Source organism: Drosophila hydei, unplaced genomic scaffold (assembly GCF_003285905.1).
Source record: "Drosophila hydei strain 15085-1641.00,03,60 unplaced genomic scaffold, DhydRS2 tig00000364-arrow-arrow-pilon, whole genome shotgun sequence".
NCBI classification, from domain to species: domain Eukaryota; kingdom Metazoa; phylum Arthropoda; class Insecta; order Diptera; family Drosophilidae; genus Drosophila; species Drosophila hydei.
In genome coordinates, this window is record NW_022045718.1 from 4,622 (window position 1) to 28,647 (window position 24,026).

Below are 24,026 nucleotides of genomic sequence, written 5' to 3' on the forward strand. Positions count from 1 at the left end.
CGACTTAGCTTATTGTCCTGTTCAGGAACATATATACTTAAGGGGGCCGCCCACAACTTCATCTGCCTGTTATATACATTTTCATAGAGACATCATACGCCGAATATATTCTAGATTGCGATCTACAGCCAAGTTCAATTAGCCCTGTCTGTCTGGCGAATAATATTTCCTTAGGTAGATCTTTTTCAATAGAATATATAGTTGGCTCATATGCCGAAATTGCATTGAACACAAGAGTTATTAAGCCAAACATTTAGCCAATTGGCAAAAGCACTTGGCAAGCAGCGTCAATCGAACTCATTTTTCCCATGCACACATACATTGAAATGCGTGCATTCTTTTCTGTTCGAAGAATTAAAATTGCATTGATTGAATTTTGTTTGAATTGTCAGCTGATATTTTATTTTAGATCTGGAACTCATTGAGAAGGCAGTGGCGCTGTTGTAGAGGCGCCGCTTGTAGTCGAGGACTTCTGTGCTTATCAAGCCCAGGGAACGTCGGGATTTACTTTAATTTATGTTTGTTACAGACATCACAGCGGTAGAGTAGGGAAAGTTGGTTTGAATCCTGGTGTCACACAATGCCAGTTTTTACTTATTTTTTATGCAAGGTACTAGCTAGGAAACTATCTAAAAAGCAGATCGAATGGGGTTCAGCGTATCTCTTAGGCGGTCAGCCCGACTAAAGGAAGCTTACTTGTTAAGCAAAATAAACTTGACTTCAGGTTAAACAAAAGTTATCTTTGCACACCTACACCTATGCCTACGCCTACGCCTACGCCATTTGCGCCTAGTTTGCAGATGGCTCACTGTTGCCTCCTCTGTAGACGTTCTATTAGGCAAACTGTTGAAGACCGAAGAGCAGCAAAACTCAAGAAAATTTTAAAGCTTTCTTTAAGTCCAATTGCATTAAAATTTCTTTTTAAAACCTCCACAGAAATAAAGCAAAATGTTTTTGTTTTATGTTTGTAATAAGATTTTTTATTAAATATTATAATATTAATGGTAAAATGTATTACACATTTTCTCAGAGTTAATGCCTATATATATGCATATATATAATGTATAATTCGTATTAAAGTATATTAACTAATTTATGTCAATATAAAATGTATTCAATTATTGCTAACTATATTATATGGGCCAGTATTTATGCATATTTTATTAGCATTGTCTTAGAAAGTAATTATGTGCCATATGCATTATGAATACTTAATTTGAATGTCTATTTAAATCTTATAAGTATATTTATTATAAACCATAATTGCGCAGACTTCTTTACAAACTAATCTAACTGAGTGCTTGTTGCTGTTTTTTATACTTTTTTTGGTATTTATTTATGTTTTTCATACTTTTTTTGTACAACTCAAGAGCATTTTCATAAACGTAGCCTAAGCGAATTCAACTAATAATACAAGAGACAACATATGGAAATGGCAAAGTATGTTAAGCTGAGTTGGATCTGAGTCGATCGAAGGATATTTACACAAGTTCTATATACAGGCCATAGCATCGAGCTGAAATCATTGTGCTTCCTTTTCCGCTTCGGTCGTATTCGACTCCTCCGGTGGCTTGGACTCCTCGGTCTCCTTGGGCTCTTTGGGCACTGGCATCAGTTCGCCCAGCGCCAGCTTATTGGGCAGCACATCTGGCCTGTTAACTATGCCATATGGACGCAAATGATATATCAAGTAGTCGAGCACGTACATTTGATTGGGCGAGACATAGTGGAATGATATAGCATAATCCGAACAGCAATCCAGACCCTGCAAAAGAAGATGGGAAGATGAGTTGCCAAAGTTCTTTAGGTCTGATAGTCTAACGCTCTGACCTCATCTGTCTTGTAGTAGATGTACTGCCAGTACCAGAACTTTTTGTCCGTATGCGAGGGTATCAAATGATGCTCCGGCACAAATGGAAAGAAGCGCCCACGGCCATTAGCATCACGGGAATCACCAGCCACCACTTTGACATTCTCCAAGCACTTGCCCATCTCAACATCCTCGGCGCCGCTGTTATCCTTTTTGCATAGCTTGGGATTGGGCAAGGCTTCCACTACGAAGCGACGCACTGCCTCGCGACTGAGCACGTAGCCAGCTCCACCGGACATATAGCCCTGCTTGACATATGGCTTGAACTTGCAGCCAAAATAGACGGGCGTCTCTGGATTATAGGGATATAGCATATAGCGCATGTTCTCCACAATCGTATAGGTGTCATCGTCAGCCTTGAGGAACCAGTCCGCATCGTTGATATGATGCTCGTAGATGTATTTGTAGGCCTCCTTTGTCTTGCCCCACAGATTGTTGCGACCCTCGCCAATGGGCAGGGCCACAGCATCCAGCTCCTCATCCTTGGCTGAGCTCATGAAGATCAGCTTGTTGCATCGCTTGCCCCAGGTGCGCTTCACATGGCGCGCCTTCTTCTTGTGATTGGAGGGATTTGTCATAATCCAGCAGAGAATGCGCACTTCGCTATGCAATTTCTCGGCAATGCTTGTGTTCTCGTTTGAGTGTTCGTGCGTGCCGATGTCCTGCTCGGGGCCAGACAGCTCCAGCATGTCGTGACTGTGATGGGCATCGTTGACATCGCCATGCCGATGGCCATCGTAGGGCACAAACTCGCCACGTTCCGGCGTGGATGAGTAGACGAACAGCTCGGCCAGGCAGAAGCCAACGACCAGGCCGACAATCAGTGAGACTAATGAACGTTTGTTGGAACGTCCTGAAGAGAGCAGAATTGTAGGTAAAAGATGAAGACAATTTGGGCATTTGCTTGGAACTCACCTTCATTAAGTAAGGATCGGCCCAGTAGGCTGTTGGCAGTCATTGCTTGTGGCTTATATGTTGTGTGGCTTCGAGGTTGTAGAGGGCAACCTCTGTATGCTCTGGGCACTTAGTCTTTGGTTTCCAGGGGCCTCTCGAGCCTCTTTGGTTGTGTTGCGTGGATGGAGCTGATAGATATCCTCAGCGCTTTACATCTTCTGCAAATTGAAATGGGTAAAGCATGTCATATAGAGTAGAATCTTTACAATAAACTGGTCTGGGGTAGTCGGCATGCAATTTTGTTCGACAAATGTTAAAGAATTATAAAATTTGAGCGCTTCTTCTTCTGCGCTCGTCTATCTCTCAATTACAAGTGTCATCTATCTGGGAATTGTGCAATGGGGCGATGCTCGAGACATGACTGTATTATTAAATATGCGAAAACGTGACAATTGATTCATTTGAGTTCCACTTGGCTCAGCTGCAGTAACGTTATTTTTTTTTTATAATTTGCTCAATTGTTGCATATTTTATTTCTTATTTAGTTTTGATTTGCTTTGTTTTGGTGTTTATTTTTTATAAATCTTATTTTAATGCATTCTGATATGCGTTGGTGGGCTAGCTGATATCAATTAATTATCTGCCGTACGTGCATTACGCCTGATTAGCTTAACTGGGTCAATAGTCTTCTGCTTCATCAACTCGTATCTCTAGTGTGTGCTTTGTATCTTTTGTATTTAATGCCTCATATATATTTATATATTTTAATTTCACGTCAATTTGCTGGGCCTTAAGTTCAGGCCGAAAAACAGTTCACGTTTTCCAATTATTTTTAGCTAAATGCAATTTTAACTCTACATGCAAAACGTGTTTGGCTCACAGCTTTTAATTTTATGCATATTTAAGAACAAATTTATTTGCGCTTAATTTGTGTGGCATGAAGACTGAATAGGGTATAAAATTCTCTCTTAAAGAGATAAGAATTGTGGAAATAATAATTATTTCAGACTCTTCTAAAAATCAAATAATTTGACTCTAATTAAAGTGAGAATTGTATAAAAATATAAGTACATAATAATGTTATTATTATGCTTTAACAATTTGAAATCAAAATTACAAAATTTTGATTTGGAAAGCAGAATTAAACTTTGAGTTTTAGCCTTGTCCAGAGAAGTATTTCTTATTAAAGGCGAATGACCTTTGAAAATAAGAAAATAAATATATATTTACTTTTATTGTTGAATTATTAACATTCATTGTGTAAATAAAAAATACATCAATAAATAGTAAATATATTTATATATATAAAAAAAATGAAATTATTAAATTTGCTGACGCTTTTAAAATTGCATTTATTGCATTTATGAATTATTATGAATTATTTATGAATTAAAAAAGTGCAGATATTTTTTAATTTCCTTCTTTCTGCTATATATTGCTTTACCTGTTGAACAAATTTTTCTCATTAATAAATGAACAAATGAACAAAATGAACAAAACAAAATATGTTATATATAAGTAACGTATATGTATAAAATATATAAAATTATATTTTGCATATAAAAATTATTTTTAATAATCTAATAATTTATATGTATAAAATATATAAAATTATAAACATACATAAATAAATTATATGTATATAGATGTATTTATTTATTAATTATTATATAAATTATTTATAGTTTGATATGTTTATTCATCATTTAATTCCTATTACTCTTACATATTTTGTAAATATTTATTATTTATTATTTATTTATTTACTTTTTACATTGTGTTGTACATGGAAGTGCTTAAATTTACAGCCTGTCTGTATTATCAACAAAACAGAGAGCAAAACAGTTGCCATTGTGTGTTCACATATGGTTTTCGGTGGGAGTCGCGTTTATCTTTTATGCATTAAGCTAATTGATCAGGCTAAGTGAGCAGCTGTCGAAATGAATCATAAGTTGACTTATCAGCAGGCATAGATTTGCAGCTATCAACAAAGTCTACATTTTCACTTAAAGCAGAAATCAAAACCCGAAGAAATTCCCAGTAAAAAGATAGTAAGTCAAAGACGGACATCTGACAAGCGATAAAAAACTTAAGTGAATTTTATAAAAATGTTATTTCTTTTTGTAACTGTTTCTACTTTAATGTGCACATTGAGCCAGGTTTGATTAGCTTCAATAAGGTTTTAGTTGTATCCTTAGGGGTGATTTGTGCTCTGATGACAGTCGTATGCCTCTGCATATACATGTATGTATATATTTATTTATTTATTTACGATTTGTTTACGATTCTCATCAGCTTCAGAATTATAGAGAATCAGATTCCAGATAAACTCGTTTTTAGAAACATATATACTTCGTCACTCTATAAGTTAAGATCACTTTTTGTGTAGTTAAGTGTTTATATCTTCATACTTCACGAAGTGTGCAATGTTTGCCTTGCTGTCCGCCCGTTCGTCCACCTGTTCGTGTGGGTTGCTGTTGACATCATCTGTTATATGGTGCCTCCATAAATATTGATGTTTGATTAAATTCATGGTAAACGGATATTATCCAGTCAGTTGTGCCGGGTCTAATTATACTATTTTGTATATAATTATTACCTTGATTATTATATTCATTCACTCTTTTATTACACTAACCCAGACCCTTATCTACTGGAACATATTCTGCAATGCTGAAACTAGTTCCACTTGGAACTGAACACAGTTCGCTGCTAGCCATACGTGTGCATAGAGCTATGTGCTCCATTCTATCTGTGGAACGCTTCTTAAATGCTTTCGTTTATCAATTTATGCTAAGCTGAGAAGTCTTATTTATAAAGCTTACTCCTCAGTTGCTGTCAGTTGCTTTCTGCACACGCGCTTCACGACTCATTTTAGCCTAAAGACAACTCCACATAATGTTCAATTAGCAAGTGAATTCTTCAAAATATTATGTTAAGTACAACAAAATGTATTTGAAACGTGAATTTATTGTGCGACATCCGATAGTTGTTTTCACTGTGGGCATAGCTGTGGGCATGTGCCTCATAAAGATATTTAGCACTCCAGCAGCTATTGATCCCTTTGATACGTACACAGCTCAACAATCATCGTATGGTACGGATACAGCCAGCCACAATGAGCTCATTGATGATGCGGCATCCGATCGCGAAGTGGTTAGCCATGATCATCTATACGACAACACCTCATTATCTGATCAGCTGAAGCGGGAGGTGCGTGTGCTCTGCTGGGTGATGACCAATCCCAGCAACCATAAGAAGAAAGCCCGACATGTGAAACGGACGTGGGGCAAACGCTGTAACATTCTGCTGTTCATGAGCTCTGCAGCAGATGAGGAGCTGCCCACAGTCAAGTTGGATGTGGAAGAAGGTCGACCGAATCTGTGGCGCAAGGTGAAGGAGGCCTTCAAGTATGTCTACAAGCATCATTACAACGACGCCGACTGGTTCTACAAGGCTGACGACGATACCTATGCAGTAATCGAGAATCTACGATATATGCTATATCCCTATAGTCCAGAGACGCCCGTTCACTTTGGCTTCAAGTTCAAGACCTTCGTTAAGCAGGGCTATATGTCGGGCGGAGCTGGCTATGTGCTCAGCAAGGAGGCGCTGCGACGGTTTGTGGTCGATGGCATACCCGATCCCAAGATGTGTCTGCCGGGCACCGTTATTAACGAGGATATTGAAATTGGCAAATGCATGGAGAATCTTAACGTGACAGCTGGCGATTCTCGTGATGTGAATGGGCGTGGTCGCATGTTTCCTTTTGCACCGGAGCAAATGTTAATACCCAATAAAGATCCAAATTTTTGGTACTGGAACTATCTCTATTACAAGACGGACGACGTAAGTGCGGAAATAAATAAATGACTGAATAAATGCATTAATCTGAGATTTTGTTTAAGGGTCTCGATTGCTGTTCGGACAATGCAATATCCTTTCACTATGTTCCGCCCAGTTTGATGTATGTTCTGGACTATTTGATCTATCATTTGAATCCCTTTGGGGTGATCAGAGCACAGCGCTTGCCCGCCAAACTAAAAGTAGGCGAGTTCCTGCCCGCTCCGAAGGAGGAAACCGCCAACAGCAACGAGGATTCCATGGATGATTATGATAGGCTAGGCAAAACTGCAACAAATAAAACTCAAACGGCACCAGATGCCAGAGAAGTTGACTAAAGCAACAGCTACTGACTGAATGGGCTGGCAAGCTGAATGTAACCGTGTCACCGCAATGTCAGATGGGTTCAAATGCATTGTGTGGGCGGGTGGTGATGGCAATTGTGCTGCCTCAATTGATGTGATGCTGGGCAGTCAGTTCAGTACGTTTCAAATTGCAATTGTAATTGCAAATTAATTAAATGTGGGCATGAAATAGTCGGTAAACCTTGTGCTTCCAGTTTTCATAGTTTCCCCTGCTTCCACTGGGCGGGAAATGCGTGTCACGGCATTCACTACTTACTGAAACAGTTTTGCATTCGCAAAGCATTGCAATTAAACGTAAATTGCTTAAATTGCCTATCACCGAGTCACTTTGCATATGGCAAACCCGTAAAGACTCATGCACGGTAAACAAATAAATCCACAATGTTTTGTCTATATTTAGCTAGCACCGGACTGAAAAAATGTTTATCATCTGTCTGAATATTCAAGTAAATGAACTCATTTTGCAACGTGCTTCTAATCTATTTTGCCTTTTTGGTTATCACAAATTACAGTCATGTCATTAACTGTAGTCAATTTCACAGTTATACAATAATATTTGAGGCGTTTATATACATTAAGTTTAAAAAATATATTTCCAAAAATATCTAAGTTGCTATATTTTAGGAAAAATAAAAATCATATTTTTAAATTGTTATCAAATTTTCTATTAATAATAAAAATATAGATTATATTTATATACATTAATTAGGTTTAGGAAATACTTTTCTAAAAATATCTAAACTTCCATATTTTAAGAAAAATAAAAATCATATATTTAAATTTTTATTAAATTTTCTAGTTATAAAAAAATATATATAAATTATATTTCTAAAAATGAATATAAATTATATATAATACCTCTTAAATTTGTTATTAATTTATTTTTTTTTTTGTAAAAAATTTAATTTTTTATATCAGTTTTAGGTAAATTATATTTTTTAAAAATATCAAAACTTTCACATTTAAAGAGAAATAAAAAAAATATAAAATGTAATTTTCAAAATAAATATAAAGTATACTTAATAGCTATTAAATTTTTTAAGAACTTATTTTTTATTATTTATAATAAGTTTAATTAATTTTCTTTAACTTATAAGTAAATTACATTCTCAAATATTAATTTATATACTTTTTAAAACTAAGTTTTAAGAATTTTTAGTAGAAATCTCAACAATTTTTTAAAATATTTATTACTTTAAAATAACTTTATGACTGAAGGTAAACAGGCTCATTCACATGAAAGTGTTTTTTTTTTGTTCATTTTAATATTCACTTTTATATGGCAAACTATTAAGTGCTTAAAATTGTAATTATTGAAAGCGTAATAGATATTTTAAAAATGCTGTTTCTACATAATAAAATGATTATATCAGAGACAAAATATGCGCTGGCCTATTCACAATACCGTGACAGTTCATTCACAGTGAATGTAGCTAGCCGGGCTACATATGTTTGTAAACACGGAGGCACTGACAGCAAACCAATTGTTCAATTCTTTTGTATATATAGCCCGACGGTTAACCAATAAAATCGGCCACGCTTTGCGATTCCGAGTAGAATACAAAAACAACAATAAAAAAAAGAGAATTTAATTAAATTGCTGTTTGGGTGTATATGTTCTTTATTCCCATACTTTCAATTGTTGCGCTGTCAGTTAAACGTGACAAAGTATGCATATATATATATATATATATATATATATATATATATATATATATATATATATAGAATATTTACCTAATGCCTTGCTCATACAACAACTACTGTTATCAGGCCCTAGAGGAACTGACCATGGAAACTGTTATCATAGAAAACAGTTGCTTTTATATTAAATTTTTGCTTTTTTATTCTTTGTTTTTTTTTTTTTTTGAGACATCCGCTTTGAAGCAGAGTTAGTTATGTGACAGCCTTCCATATAGTCGACGTTCTTATCGAGCATTGCTGGACCTAACCTTCGCAGCTATCTATTTAGTCATTAGACAACAGTAGTAGCTTGTAAAAGTAAAGAGTTTTGTTTTGTTCTTTTAATTACTTCACTAACAAAATACCGTCAATGATAATATTAATTAACATTAATTTAGGTCTGAAACATTCGTAAAAGCTTTAACTTCGCATAATTTGTCATAAATCATGTTTTTCTATTACTATTTGTTCCATTTTTTCGCAATTAAGATAAAATATACTTACGACCTTATCGCATACGTTGTTATCTATTTAGCTATTGATTTTTCAAAACATGAGCCTCAAATTGAATTGAGTGCAAACATTGTAAAGTTCCATTGGTCAGATGTAAATTTCAAGTAATTAATGAATTATTAGTTTATATATATATATAAATGTATATAGAAATATGTAAGCGATTAACAAGAGAGGTAAGACAACGTCGCTGGTTAGTATTGTCATCTCAAGTGGGTCAAAGGTGATGAGAATAAAGTTGATGAGCTAAGAAGTTTTTTCGCTCTTTTTTATATTTTCTTTGTTTGCTAATTGCCTTACGCGAAATCAATAAAAAGAAAAAAATAGCCGAAGGGAATAGAAAATTATGGAAATAAAAGTTTAGCTTCATTAATTGTATTTTATTCATGTGCTATAAGAGGTATTATACAATACGTCTAAATGATCATGAATAGAATGAAATTGTGCTTGACGTCAAAATAACCTGGGTTTTACTCAAATTTACAGTTGGATTAGACATATTTTATATATAAAATCTATTAGATTTTTAAATACAAATTATTGGAATACTATTTCATTTGTTGTAAACGAAAGCAAGATAATATAAGAATATTGTTAAGCTTAAAACGTCATTTTTAGCAAATAATGCTAAGCGGTAGATAAGAAAGATCTTATCTGATAAGAGTATCCAACTTGCTAATGATCACAACTTTCTGAACGACTCTGAAGTGTAAGAAAATGTCAGACGATATGCATATTTGTTTATGACGTGTCTCGAGTGGCCACTTGAAAAGCAATGGATCGAAAATTAAACCCACATAATTGACTGCATTATGGATTATACTCATTCAGTTAACGCCCCGCGAAGTGCGAACTTTAACTTGTATAGAAAAAGAAAAAAAAACGGGCGCATTGTGATTATAGCCGTCTTATCAGCAACTGCCGCATCTGAAGCGGAGCATACTAAGTAATGTAAGCTATAAGTAAATATGAGTAAATACACACGTATGAAAATATAAATAAATATATATGTATATATCAAAACAATATAAAAAGAAAGAGGCACATGGGAATTGGAGCAAAAAAGGAAGTGGAGAGAGGCGAATGGGGCAATGGGCAAGAGTGTTTAGCGATCGCATTTAAGGAATAATATAAAAATACCGCCGCATATGCATATCTGTATGCGTGTATGTGTGTGTGTGGAAGAAATACGACAAGACGAAGCGGCGCGGGCCAATTCACCCCTGGAGTGTAGAACGAGTGAGAGCGAGAGTGGAGAGCCACAGCGACAAATAGATAGCAACGGAAATGGCAACTGCACAAGGAGAGCGAGCGGGTGAGAGCGCGAGTGGGAGAGCGCAAGAGACAGTGGCGGCAGGCAAAGGGCAGCTGTCGCTGCAACGTAATATAAATAACAACTAATCTACTCAGTCAGACATTAAGAATTCTGAATACGCTTTCAAATCAATTTGACTTAACAAATAACTTAATTAATTTATTGTAAATTGCAAATACACGTATTTGAAATATTCAAAATATATCATGAAATTAACGAATCTAAAGAAAATAAAAAAATATGTAATATCACGCCTTTTTTTGAAAGGTTAAAGTTTTTGTTTGACCAATTTGTTTCGGAAGTATTTATACATTTTTTTATTTTTTTTAAATTATAATAAATTTGATTTATTTAATTAAGTTATAACTAATTCATAATGAAAACCCCGAAACATAGTTTTTCAAATAATTATTATGAAAACATTTTTTATTTTTATTTTTTACTATTAATGTTTTTGTATAATAATCCCTATTTTTTATAAAATTATTGTCACTATTATTTTTATGTCTTTGCTTAAAGTATTTTTAAAACACCAATCTCAGCTTTTAAAGTAAATTAAATAAATTTAAATATAATTTATTTAACTTTTTGAATCTACAGTAGCAAAGCTCATTCAAAAGTTAATTTTCAGTTCCAAATATATATATATATATATATATATATATATATATATATATATATATATATATATATATATATAGTATAGCAAATATATATTTATTTTATGTATATCCAGCTTACGCTCATACATATAATAAGATCACAATAAGAGTATTTCGTCTGACATGCATTGCCACATGCCTTTCGGTAGTTTCTACAAGCAACTTGTCTTTTCCTTGTGCTTCAATTGAATATTATCACTAACCATATAGCACTTGGATGGGACATGTAGTTCAAACTTTTACAACGCACAAAATATGATTATTAAGTTTCACTCAACTTCGTATTTGCTCGGATACTTTACTATTTGGTTCCATCAAGAAAACTATGGGACCTCAGCATCAGTGAGCTTTGAGCGCTCAACCGGCTTGGTCGATTGTCATATGAAGTCTCCCCCATGCTTAATTTTTCTTGCTTACTCTTTGATCTTTGCTCTCCCAAATATATATATGTATATATATATATATATATATATATAAATGTATGCAAAAGCAGCAGTACACGAAAATTGAATTGTGGTCTTCAAGAAGTCCCAGTTCACCCTTCTGAGAGAAGTGTATGCTCATGCTAAATCCTAACGTTTTTATTATTGTTTTTGGCAAGGAAATGAAAGCACACACACTTACAGTTACACAGGCATATCTGTGTCTGTGTGCATTACTCTAGCTGCTGAGGTTCTAAGGCCTACAATTTGAAGTTTTTCGATTTTGTGGACTGCACACAAACACATTTACAAACTGTCGGGTATCTCTCGATTTAGTAGTTTGAATTGTAGAGGGACTGTTAAGTGCGCCTTTGTAACCTGCAGCAGTTAGTTTGTTAGGCAGTATATGAAACTGGCAACTGTTAACTTGAATCTTTTATGACCCATTAGCGGATATATTCGAAAGAATTAAATAAACTTATTAGTTAAGTTATTTTGGATTATAGGCACATTCGTACATACATGTGTAACTATAAGTATTTATTTATTTACATATGTGTCTATATGTGAGACGGCCTTGGAAGTTTAGAATATCGAATAACTTCAAATTGTAGGCCTCTAAGATTTCAATAGGAAGCTGTAGTATCGCACACAGGCACATAAGTGTTCCTAAATGTCAACAATCTATGTGTAGTCATATTATGATTATTTTTGGGCTTTGTGTGCGCATTTACAGACTGGCACAAATATATGTATATATATATATATATATATATATGTGTGTATATATGATCCCATGCATATATAAACCCATGTCTTCTCTTTAATGCTTGGACTTAAACGTGTCGTTTATTTTTTACTGCATTCTCAAGACTTGATTATGTGAAAGAGAATTTTGTTTTTATTTATTTTTTGTTTTACTTTTACAGCACTTGGATGCACTTTAAGTGGTTTTTATGCATTTCACATTGGATTTCGGTTTTGACATACTAAGCGAAGCGCTGCTCGTTTAATGCTGACCAAAATATTTACAAATTAATTTTTTTTTATGTTTTCTTATTTTTTTGAAGACAGCATTTTAGCACTACACTTACTTGGCTACTTACAATTGATTTTTAGCACACTTTTTGGCATTTTGCTGTTGTGTTTTGTTTTCTTTCCCTTTTTGTTGTTGTTGGCTTTGGTTATTCTTTTTGTATTGTGTATTTTTGTCAGCTCGTCGTTTTGTTTAATGTGACGCAGGACGTGCTGGGGCTTATTTAGTATCTGTGACGATTTTGTATTGCGATTTAAGTGGCCTTGTTGTATTGCATTTAATTGAAGCGCAACTATAGTAATAAGAAAAACAATAATAATATTTAATTACCGAATTAATTTTTCCCGACAACGCGAACTGAGCGAAACGCGAGCGCACGACCTGACAACAAAACGGCAACTGCGGAGAACGCGCGAAATTTGCGACTTGTCGAGAGCAAGAAAATAGGAATACTTTGAATGCTAGCGAGAGAGACCAAGAGAGAGAGATCGAGAGAGAGTGCGCAGTCACTTACTTTAGAACTCATACGTGCACAGGCCTTGCGCGCTGCTGGGCACAGAGAGTAAGAACGCATGCATTGCCCCCAAAAAATGTTATGACATGTGCTAAGAGGGCGGCTATCAACGGTCAGAGAGCGAGACAGAGCGAGCGTGAGAGATTACGGTAATTGCATGAATGCCGGCATGCGGCCGGCTTCTTGATTATGCAGCCGATTGAACTAAATCCATAAAATATGCTGAGAGGCCATTCGAGAGAGCGAACGCTGGAGAGCCCTTAGCATTTTATTTATAACTTTGTATTGGCTACCCTCGGTAGTTAAGCCAGGTGTGCGTCACAATGTCACAAGAGAGGCGGAGAGCGTTCTAGACAGCGAGAGTAACAGATAGAGAGGAAAAGAGGGAGCTAAGCAAATCAGCTGTTTCAAATGTTTTAGGGTAAGTGTCTGTCTCTCTAGTCTCTAGGGTTCTGTAAACGGTCTTCCTGCTCGCTTACAAATCTTGTTTGTGAACTAAATTCATGTATTTAAATAATTGAGAAGTAACACATTTGTATCGCTTGTAAATTACTTTATATATTTCAATGAAACAATATCCTAAGATATTCAAACTTCAGAGTCAATTTGCTCTAAACACAAATCAAACCGTAATTACAAGTTGTATTGGGAATAAATACAGATAAGACAACCGTAATTACAAGTTGTATTGGGAATAAATACAGATAAGATGTTGCTAATTTCCTGTGCTTTTGTTACCTGATTGCAAAATACGACCAAACGAAACGTCTTTAGATAAGCAACCGTTAGGAAATTCTTTATTGGTATTTTTCTATCGATGTGAACAAGATTTCTTATGAGTTTATGAAGAGGCTAGCCAAGTTCACAACCGGCGTGCTGTAGCCAGTAGCTTTTGCTTGTGTGCGCTAAGTGATCAAATGAAATATTTTTGATCAAAGAGTCAATTAAATGTTTAATGAAAATACGTTAAATTTGACAAGGCACTTTCTGTACGTTTCATATATATACGTACATTATATATACAACTAAGCACACTCGGTACACGTTTAATTCATTTAATTCTGATGACAATGTAGTTTTTGATATTGTATATTTCATCCAGTTTACACATAGTTTCGCTAAAATATAAATATGTATGTGTTTGTATGTATTTATTTACATTATTCTCTTTGAGTGGCAGGAGAACTAAGTAAAATCAAAAGTCACGCTGCTTGCAAAATAGATTGCGTGTGAATTGATTTAAAATAACAAAAACAAACACAAAGATTTTATTTCGTTTTCTCTTTTTTTCTCTTTAATGTTTAGTCAATAAATCAAAATTTATAAAATGTAGATATTCTTTGGATAGTAGAAAATCTGCTTACAATTATTGTTCAGCAATTGTGATGAAATGTTTTTTTTTTATGATAATTTAATTTAAGAGCAAAACTTTCTTCTCAAAAAAAAAAATAAAATTTTTAAAATGATATATATTTTTTTAAAATACTAAAAACTAAAACTAGTTAAAAGACAATTTATTTTTTGTTTTTTTTAATATTTATTTGTGTATTAAAATTAAACCTATTTTATAAAACTATATCTTACAGCTAATATAGCACTGATCTTTTACCTATTTGTACAAATAGTTATATGCAACATATATATGTATATATATTTTTATAATTTTACGTAGTTTTCATGTCATTTTCTAGCCTAAATGCTTGAGTCTTATACTAAATATTGGCTTACAAAATTATATATTATTTCCCTTATTTTGTGGTTGTTTTGTTTTTATGTTTATGAATATTCAGTTGATTTGTTTTGGTTACACATGGGTTCAGACTGTGTTATGATAATTCATGTCTTACGGGCCAGCTCACGAACATACAGACATACATATATCACTCGATTATCTCAATATCACAAGATTCTTAGAGTACAAATTGTGAACGTCGAACGTCGAACGTCGCACACTTTTCTATAGGAATGAACAGCATAATATGAGCACCAGGACAGTTATGGGAAATAGCGCATAGATTTCGCTACGCGGATGACAGGTTGAGATAAGATTGGTGATATCATCGTCCTCGTGCTCGATGCCATCGCGTGTGGGCACCTCGACAACGACAATTTCATCGGACAGGAAACCAATATTGAAGCTGCAGTCGGTGCTGTTCAAGCAGCCACGCGACTCACTTAGGTTAGAGTATTGAAACGTTGGCTTGTATATGTCGAAGATGGCGTGTATATCGTTGCGCACCAGATCGTTGTCACTATAAAAGATATAATAGTAGTAGCCATCCTCTGTGATATTGTGCTTGACCGTATCATGCTTGCCCTGTTCCAGGAAATGCGCATTCATGCACGCCGGCTTGGGTGGAAAGCCCTCGGCCAGCAGGATGGCGCCGTTGAAGCAATCAAAGAGTCCAGTCTCAAAGCTCGATATGGAATTGGATTCATCAGTCTCCGTAAAGTTGACGGCATTGCCGCCGTGACTGTATTTCCGGTCATAAACATTTTCACGCTTCTGTCGCTCCTTGCGCTTGTACAGCTGCTCGTAGAGTTGGCGCTTGCCCAGCTCGTGAGCCGTCTGCCGTCTCTTTCGCTGCACTGGCGTGTTGTGGTCAGGTGCCTTGCCGCTGGGCTCGAACGATTCCATTGACTTGGGCACGGGATGCGGTGTGCCCTTCTTCAGTTTCTTTTGCAGGCGCTTTGCGGGCGTCGGCGTTGAGCTTACGTTTGCTGGCGGATTATCCTCGCTCAAGTCTTCGCCGCCATGATTCTCGTGCTCGAGCAATCCATCGACTTGCAGCTTCTCCTCGGTTATTTCCACCACATCCTCGAAGAACACCTTGACCTGCTCGTGACCCTGGGCATAGTTGGCGCCGAGTTTGTTCTTATTGTGATCTGTGAGGCCGCAAAGCTTCAGCTCCCGCTTGCCCTTGATCACCAGCAAGCGCGATCCATTGTAGCGTGAACAGAACTTGAGCGAGACTCGCGCACCCTTCAGCAAAAAGAAGCCCCAATACTCCAGGGTATCGTCGGGCAGGGTCATCGACTTCTTGAGCCTGATGTGCTTACGATTCGTGGATATTTCGGGCTTATTGCGCAGCTGAAATGCATTAAAGTGGCTATTCATGCGCAGCGTATGCTTCGAGCAGAAGATCGAGGAAATGCCATCCCTTATCTCAATGATGTCGGACTCTGCAACCGGGTAGATGACATCGGCAAAGATCGTCTTGCGCATATAGAGTGGCATTATGATCAGTATTGCCGGCAGTACCACAATCATAATGCAAAATACGAGCACGCGTTTTACGCCGTGCATCTTGCGGGTCTCTGAAATGAAATCAAACAGATAAAAGATAAGTTGCAGATAAGCAGACAGTTGTGAGAACTATGACGGCACATATAAAAAGTTTGCTTAAATAAAGCAATTTTATTATAACAAATATAAAAGTTTGTATAGCGTTCTATAGATTGTAAAAGTATTTCATCCGAAACTATAAGGATTCGAAGACAATATATCAGCAAGTAGGATCTATAATAAATACTGACTGATAATTAAATTAAATTTTATATTCATCATGAAAAAGGTATAAAAGAATATAATTATATATAAATTTTACATAATTTCAACACTTTTAATAATTAAAAAAATATTTTTATAAAATTATATTTATATTTAAAAATTCATTTTATTTTGTTTTTAATTTTCATAGCTTCAATATTTTAAGAGTAAAAAATAATTTACATAATTTAAAGATAATTTATGTATTTGATAAGTTTTTAAACAATTTATTTTATTTCAATTAGCTTTAAATTATTTACTGCTGCATATTAAATCAGTAAATAATTTAAAGCTAATTGAAATAAACATATTTTAAATACCGATTTAAAATTCAAAAATTTGGTTTTTGGACTTAGAATTACGATTATATTAGGAATGTCTTTTTTATATTTAATTTATTTATATATCAATTTTTTGTACATATTTTGCAATTAATTAAATTTGTAATAGTTTATTTATAAACTATTTGTAAAGGGAATTTGAAGTTGATCAAATTTCTCTATTATATAAAGAATATTAGTTTTTAATTTAATTTAATTATACTTAGTTTTAATTATATTGTGTTTAATTTAAATTATAACAGCTTATATATAAGCTAAACTTCTAAAATTTTATAAATTGTTGATAACATTTCATTTAATTTACCACCTTCAAAATGATATTCCGTAATTTGTTGCATTTTTTGTATTTATTTATATTTTGTATTTTTTCTCTTCTTAAATTATTTCCTAATAATTTTAAAATTATTTTTTTTTTAGCACACCGCGCTGCGTGTTGCTTCTAGACAGGTTTTTTGAGTACTGTCTTGATAATGTGATTATCAAATTTGACTGCGCTGCCTCAGACGGCAGATTTTCATTATATTTATCGCACGAGGCGTTTCAGGTGTATTAGTGCAAAGAGGCTCAGTCTGTGTGTACGTCTATCAACAAACCACAACAATAGCAAAATATTGTACAAATATATACCTAAGCTATTTACAAGACTCATTCGGAACCACCGAAACGAGCGTTAAGTGGCTGACTCTATTTGATTAGCGCTTATTGATCAACGCTCCGACTAGATCAAATTGGTTAAACTCATTCAGTAGAATTTTTGTTTAATTATAATTCTATTATTAATATTATTGTTTTTGTTTTTGACTCATGACAAAAGAAAGTTTAAGTAAAACTTTATTGTATCTCAAACTGAGAGGTGTAAGAGCGTCAACAACTAGTTATAACATTAAGAGTATTACTTATTATCAAGTTATATGTGAGTTTGATTAAAAAATGTTATATTTATATTGAATTGTTGGTTATAGTACTGAACAATTTGTACGCTTTTAAATTATTTTATTTGAAATGTAATTTTTATATTTTTATATAGAAATATATATAGAAAAATAATAACAGCAACTTAATATTATTTTATATATTATATTTTATATTTTATATTTTATATTTTATATATTATATTTTATATTTTATATTTTATATTTTATATTTTATATTTTATATTTTATATTTTATATTTTATATTTTATATTTTATATTTATATTTATATTTTATATTTTATATTTTATATTTTATATTTTATATTTTATATTTTATTTATATTTTATTTTATATTTTATTTTCTTTTTATTTTTTTATATTTTATATTTTATATTTTATTTTATATTTTATATTTTATTTTATTTTATATTTTATATTTTATATTTTCTATTTTATTTTATTTTATATTTTATATTTTATATTTTATTTTATATTTTATTTTATATTTTATATTTTATATTTTATATTTTATATTTTATATTTTATATTTTATATTTTATATTTTATATTTTATTTATATTTTATATTTTATATTTTTTATTTTTTATTTTTTATTTTAAAACGCTTTTCTTAAATATTATTTTCATCTTGCATACTTTGCGGCGACAACACTTAATAAATTATCCAGCTTGAGCAAGCTGCTAAGCTTGGTTAAATCATAAAAACTTGTTAATGAAAAGAGTAAGGAAAAGTGTTAAATAAAACTGTTAAGGCCCATATATTTCCCATACTATAAATGGCAGCGGCAAAATAAAAAGGTTTGGAAAATAAATATACATATAAATCTGTATAAAATATTTATACTTAAGGCTTGCTTGTCTGTCTGGCTTTTATTTAATATCAGTAAAAAATGACTTTAATGTGAGACGAGTTAAGGCCTTAAGTTCACAATTACTCATCGATAGTGGCTATTTTCCTATGTATATTAATAAATTGCTGTTGTTGCTATTTGTGGCTTATCAATCTATGTAGTACTAGTGCTTACTTGTCGTAAAACACGTACGTTATCAATTTCATTTTGAAATATATAATGCTTGAGAGCTTCGGAAAATATGGAAGCTTTCCGTATCAAACCCCATCATCGTCACGTTTTTGTCGCATGTTTTTTTTATTTCTATTTTAATATCGGGGGCAAAACTTTTGCGCTAATCGTTTCTAATTTATTTGTACTTATATTAGCTAGTAACAGTTGCTATATATGCAAATATGGTTATCTGCGAAAGAGCCAGATGTGAAAGAGCCAACAAGAGGAAGCAAGCGTCATTAACTTTTATACAACGAAAAAGCTGTTTAAATAGTAATGTTGTCAGCGAACCTAAATATAAACCTTCTCATTAGCCAGCTACGCGTATCAATCAATGTTCTACAAAGATTAAAATCATTATAATTCAAAATTGATTGGAGTTCTTAAAAATTGCGACTGGTGCCAATATAGCCTTGTCTAATTGTTTATAAATTGGCTACAATCAAACATAATAAAAGCTGGGTAATGTATAGGGCTTAGACTGCTAATAGACTTCTTGTCGGACAATCGATTTGAAGTATTTGATAACATTTGTAATCTATATTGAAGTGAGCACAGTTTTGATAAACAGCAAAATGAGAGAAGCACATAAACATAAAGAGTATCACAAGTACGGATAAGACTTGGATTCAGAAAGGGAACTTTACAAGGTATATATATTCTTGATCAGGAAGGCGACTTGATCCAGTCATGTCTTTCTGTCTGTTCCTTCATCCATCTGGGTTTAGGTATCACCAAGTCGGACACTCCTTACTCTTACACTCTTACTTGTAATAAAGTAATTTCTGATTAAGTGTATCATATACAATACATAAACTGTTGTGTAAGACCGATAAGACTTGGTTTTGGTTTTTTTGTTCACAAGTGAGAGAATGGTGAATGATTTCTGATTTCTGATTTGTTTTCATTGCTCAGTGAACATTGCGCAACCACCTTAGGTAGCCACTAACAAATTGTTGACATTGTTTAGCTACCTCTTCTTGCTGGCAATCTAACCACTAACCTATATAAGGTCACAGGTCGAGCATGTATTTGTCGCGAATGTATTGCCAAGTTGGTAAATATTTAATTTTTCCAGACGGCTTGCGCTTAGGTAAATTTCGACAAGTTGTCATTGAAACTAATCGAGTGGATGTTGTTGAGGCAGGTTTATATCCAGTATGCAAACATATCATAAGCTTCAAACTTGTTTTGCAGAACACCAAAGAGTAGAGTTAAGATCTTGTTGTTACTTGTTTTTTATGGATGTATATACGTTTCAAGATTTTAAATAGACTGTATTGACGATAATAAAGATATGAAAACTAACTTTTGTGATATGGTACGGGAGTATAAGTCTGTAGATATGTATAATAATAAGTGTTGCTTTTGAATTTTTTATTATATACAGCTTTTATTTTTTACATTGAAATACAAATTTTCTCTTAGCATAGAAGCCAAAGAAAAAGTTTAAGGTTTTTAAAAATTATCTTTTGATATATTTTGATACTTTTATCTATCGATTCTACACTTCAACAATATGATCCTAACTGAACTCTAGTTGCTCATAATCTAGCCATTTTTTATGAGTCTGTCTGAAAGTAGTGTGGGCTTATATAGAGGTAGAGCATCCTAAATATTTCAAAATTAGCTTAGAGTCATTTTTGGAATTTTTCACATATTCTAAGACCTGTTCTGATTTTAAATTTTAAATTAGATTTAAGTATCCGACGCAGAAATATGTTTAATTCAGTTTTAATGAACTTTTCCTCTGTTTGAAATTTGTATCTCTTTTATATCGTAATAAATTATATTAATTTTGATATATATTTATAGTCATTTTCTATGGTCTATCGTAGCATATAGAAATAACAATATTCATATGAAGTTTTGTCTTAATTAAATTACATTTTCTCTATATATTAATTATCATGTGGAAAGTATAGAATTTGTTGAAACTAGAAGAGCTCTTAGGCCGTCTTAATGCTGCTATATATATAGTATATAGTTCTCGTAAACTTGAACTACCTTGACTAATTCTTGCACATTTTGCGTTTCTAGTGCTCATTCAGTGTTGTTAGCGTGTGCCTCGAATAAAATTTAAATATGTGCTTAAGTACGCGTACTTATGCATATAAATATATATATGTATATACTATATAGAGATATATATGTAGTTGTAGCTGTGCTATGTAACATTTTTGTTGTTCATGTCTTATTCTCATGTTTCCGCTATTTCTTCTTCTTCTCCTTATTATTCTTGTTGTTGTTAACTTACATGTTTATTTGTTCTTGCTATTTAGCTTATTTACGTTTTGGCTCGCGGACAACGTTGACAACGTCTCAGCTGCGACGTCGACAGCGCTGTCAGCGTCGTCGTGACGTTGATATGTGCAAGCTTCTGCTGCTGCTGCTGCTTATGCTTCTTCCTCTTGCTCCTCTGCTTGCAGTTTGTTTTGTTTATTCTCGCTTTGTGTATGTAGAAAGAGTGACGATAGCGAACCCAAAAGCAACAAATACTTTTTGGTTATCAACACGTGCAGAGTTTTTGCTTTATTATCAGTCGTGCTTTATTATTATTATTATTGTCTGCTTCTGCCTCTCACCTATGCTATTTTGACACACATTTTTTATCAACAACTGTTGTCTTGCTAATGTTTTTTATGGCACACTCTCTCACTCACTCATTCACTCTCTCTCTCTCTCTGCCTTAGCTTTTCTTTGGCGTCTATTTTTGTTATATTTCTTGCTCTTTGTTTATGGCACAGGCAGTTGTTTCTTTTTCCCTTTTTTTGTGATATTTATAGCACTTGCAAAATGTTGTACATTATTTATTTCATATAAAATTCGCTAGTTTTTATTAAAAAAGAAAACCATTCTCGACGGGAATTACGAAATATTTGCTGAGCGCCGCGCCGCACGTACGCTCGCTCGCTAGCTCCCAGACTGACAACTGATGACGGACTAACTGGCATCGCGACTCTCGGCTGTTGGAATGGAAATTTTTTTTCATCATCGCACAATATGAAAAACAATGGGATTAACCAAGCGTCATTCTGATTACGCTTGCGCTCTCCTTCTCTCACTCTCTCTTGTGCTGTCTTGCTCTTTGCTCTCGGAAAAATCATAACAACTCTCTGAGAAAACGCGTTTGTTTTGATGTGAAGTTGGCTGCGCTGCTGGTATTGGTTTGAAACTTGACTAAATTATACCCTATACATGAATCGAATTGGCATGAAAGGTATTTGAAGTCTAATATTTAATATATTAATTGACCTGAGAATTTATTGATTTGACTTAATTAAATAGTCGAATTATATATATACATGAACTTATATACTTATATAAGTATATACAATTTTTTAAAATTTTTATTGAAATATTTATAAGTGATTGTGTTTGCTTCTGATAATTTATTAAAATCTAAACGCAGCAGCTGCGTAAGAAAATTTTATCTATTTGGAAGATAAGAAGATAACGCGCGTTTCTCGCTTGTTTTTGCTTAAGATAAATGCTTGTCATGAATAAGTTCATTTCTGATATCAAAGAGATTAACTATGGAAATATACATGGAGTGGATACACTTATGATTGTCATTGTTATTGTATTTTTAGTACATATATAAACACACAAATTATAGTTTTTATTTGAATTTAACGGAATAAATTCTAATGCAAAAGTCTGCCCGCTTAAGCATAATCATATTATAAAATTGTAGCATAGTTAAATGTTGTTTAGAAATTAAAAATTAAATCTTAAATAAAAAAGTAAAATATGATTAATTTTGTAATATCTTAAAGAAAAGTTTTCATTACTGAGACAAAAAGTATTTTAGCATACTGCTATTAGATAGGTGCTGTGAACCGGAATAAAATATAGAATATCAAATTTAATAAAAAAACTAAATAATAAAACAAAAAATATTAAATGGATAAATCTTAAGCTATTAATAACTTTTGTATATATTTTATTATTTAATAAGAATATGAAGTTTTCTCTTGTATTTTCGATTTATAATAGAAAAAATAAATTTAAATAAATTTATTAAATTTATAAAATGTAAGTTTAGCTATTAAAATTATGGTTTCTTAAAATTAAAATTAAACTGCAATTAATTTATAATAAAAAATTAATAAACTAAACTCATTATATTTTGTTTAAGATTAATATGATAAACACAATCTTTACGTCTTGAAAAATATAATTTGCTTAGAAAGACTAACAGAAATTGATGAATCTAGAGAATCAAGAATCAGGCAATTATTTTATTAAGGATTTTTTTTATTTGTTTGGTGTAAATATAAAGTCTGTTTAGACTATTACATCACTTGTTTCACAAACGTATTGGAGATAAAAAACAGTTGCTTAACATTGAAAAAAGGTTTTGAGTAGAAATCTTTAACTGTCTTTCTGACACAGATTTCTCTTGGCTGCACCTTAAACTTTTCTTGTAATTGTTAAATGAGAATATCTCGTTAGCCCGACTGGCTCACAAGTCCTGTACTGTACTGCAAAGCTGTAGCAACACTCACTATGCAAATTGGGCATCGAGTAGTAGAAATCCGTGTGATAATAATGCAATTGTCCGGCACTGATATTTGTGCTATGTTTCATAAAGGATTCGCTGGCCATGTTGGACAAGGATTCCAAAATTTGAAACGAAATTAAAAGATTGATATGTATCAACGATCCGACTCGGGTGAATTATCGCCGCTAACTAACTCGGAAATAATCTCTGGATGACTTTCAACAGCTCTGTCTGATTGCCCACAGTTGACGATGACGTCCCACGGGTAGTAGACAGCCGGGAGCTGGGAAATGTCAACTGAAGACACAAAAACAATAACAAAAGTGTGCTGTCTGCTGCCCTGAGATAGTTCGCAGATGTAGTGCGCTTTATCCGACCGTACAGTATGGCTGATAAACGGACGAGAGTAATTTCCATTTATTGGTATAGTAAATGGCAGAAAATACACACAGTGTAAAAGCAAACAACATTGACTCATTGATAAGAGCTTAAAGCTGATTAGCAGAGTGGG

General features: G+C 33.2%; 3 protein-coding genes across 4 annotated transcripts; 1 reads left to right on the forward strand and 2 right to left on the reverse strand.

The window, feature by feature from the left end:
* Window positions 1–1,145: 1,145 nt before the first annotated feature.
* LOC111597214 (glycoprotein-N-acetylgalactosamine 3-beta-galactosyltransferase 1) lies at window positions 1,146–13,003 on the reverse strand. 2 transcript variants are annotated; one of them, XM_023311785.2, is made up of 4 exons: window positions 12,934–13,003; window positions 2,786–2,982; window positions 1,831–2,723; window positions 1,146–1,765 (listed from the first exon to the last, which is right to left on the reverse strand). In XM_023311785.2, the coding sequence occupies exons 2-4, from the start codon at window positions 2,826–2,828 to the stop codon at window positions 1,523–1,525; spliced, it is 1,179 nt and encodes a 392-aa protein (XP_023167553.1). In that variant the 5' UTR covers window positions 2,829–2,982; window positions 12,934–13,003; the 3' UTR covers window positions 1,146–1,522. The 2 variants fall into 2 exon arrangements, with proteins under 2 accessions (XP_023167553.1, XP_023167552.1); XM_023311784.2 differs by lacking the exon at window positions 12,934–13,003 and adding an exon at window positions 12,674–12,708.
* On the forward strand, window positions 5,714–7,227 carry LOC111597216 (glycoprotein-N-acetylgalactosamine 3-beta-galactosyltransferase 1-like). The gene is made up of 2 exons (XM_023311791.2): window positions 5,714–6,613; window positions 6,673–7,227. The coding sequence occupies exons 1-2, from the start codon at window positions 5,714–5,716 to the stop codon at window positions 6,943–6,945; spliced, it is 1,173 nt and encodes a 390-aa protein (XP_023167559.2). The 3' UTR covers window positions 6,946–7,227.
* A 1,768-nt stretch (window positions 13,004–14,771) lies between the features above and the next one.
* On the reverse strand, window positions 14,772–23,692 carry LOC111597215. The gene is made up of 2 exons (XM_023311786.2): window positions 23,520–23,692; window positions 14,772–16,435 (listed from the first exon to the last, which is right to left on the reverse strand). The coding sequence occupies exons 1-2, from the start codon at window positions 23,617–23,619 to the stop codon at window positions 15,075–15,077; spliced, it is 1,461 nt and encodes a 486-aa protein (XP_023167554.2). The 5' UTR covers window positions 23,620–23,692; the 3' UTR covers window positions 14,772–15,074.
* Between the last annotated feature and the right edge of the window lie 334 nt (window positions 23,693–24,026).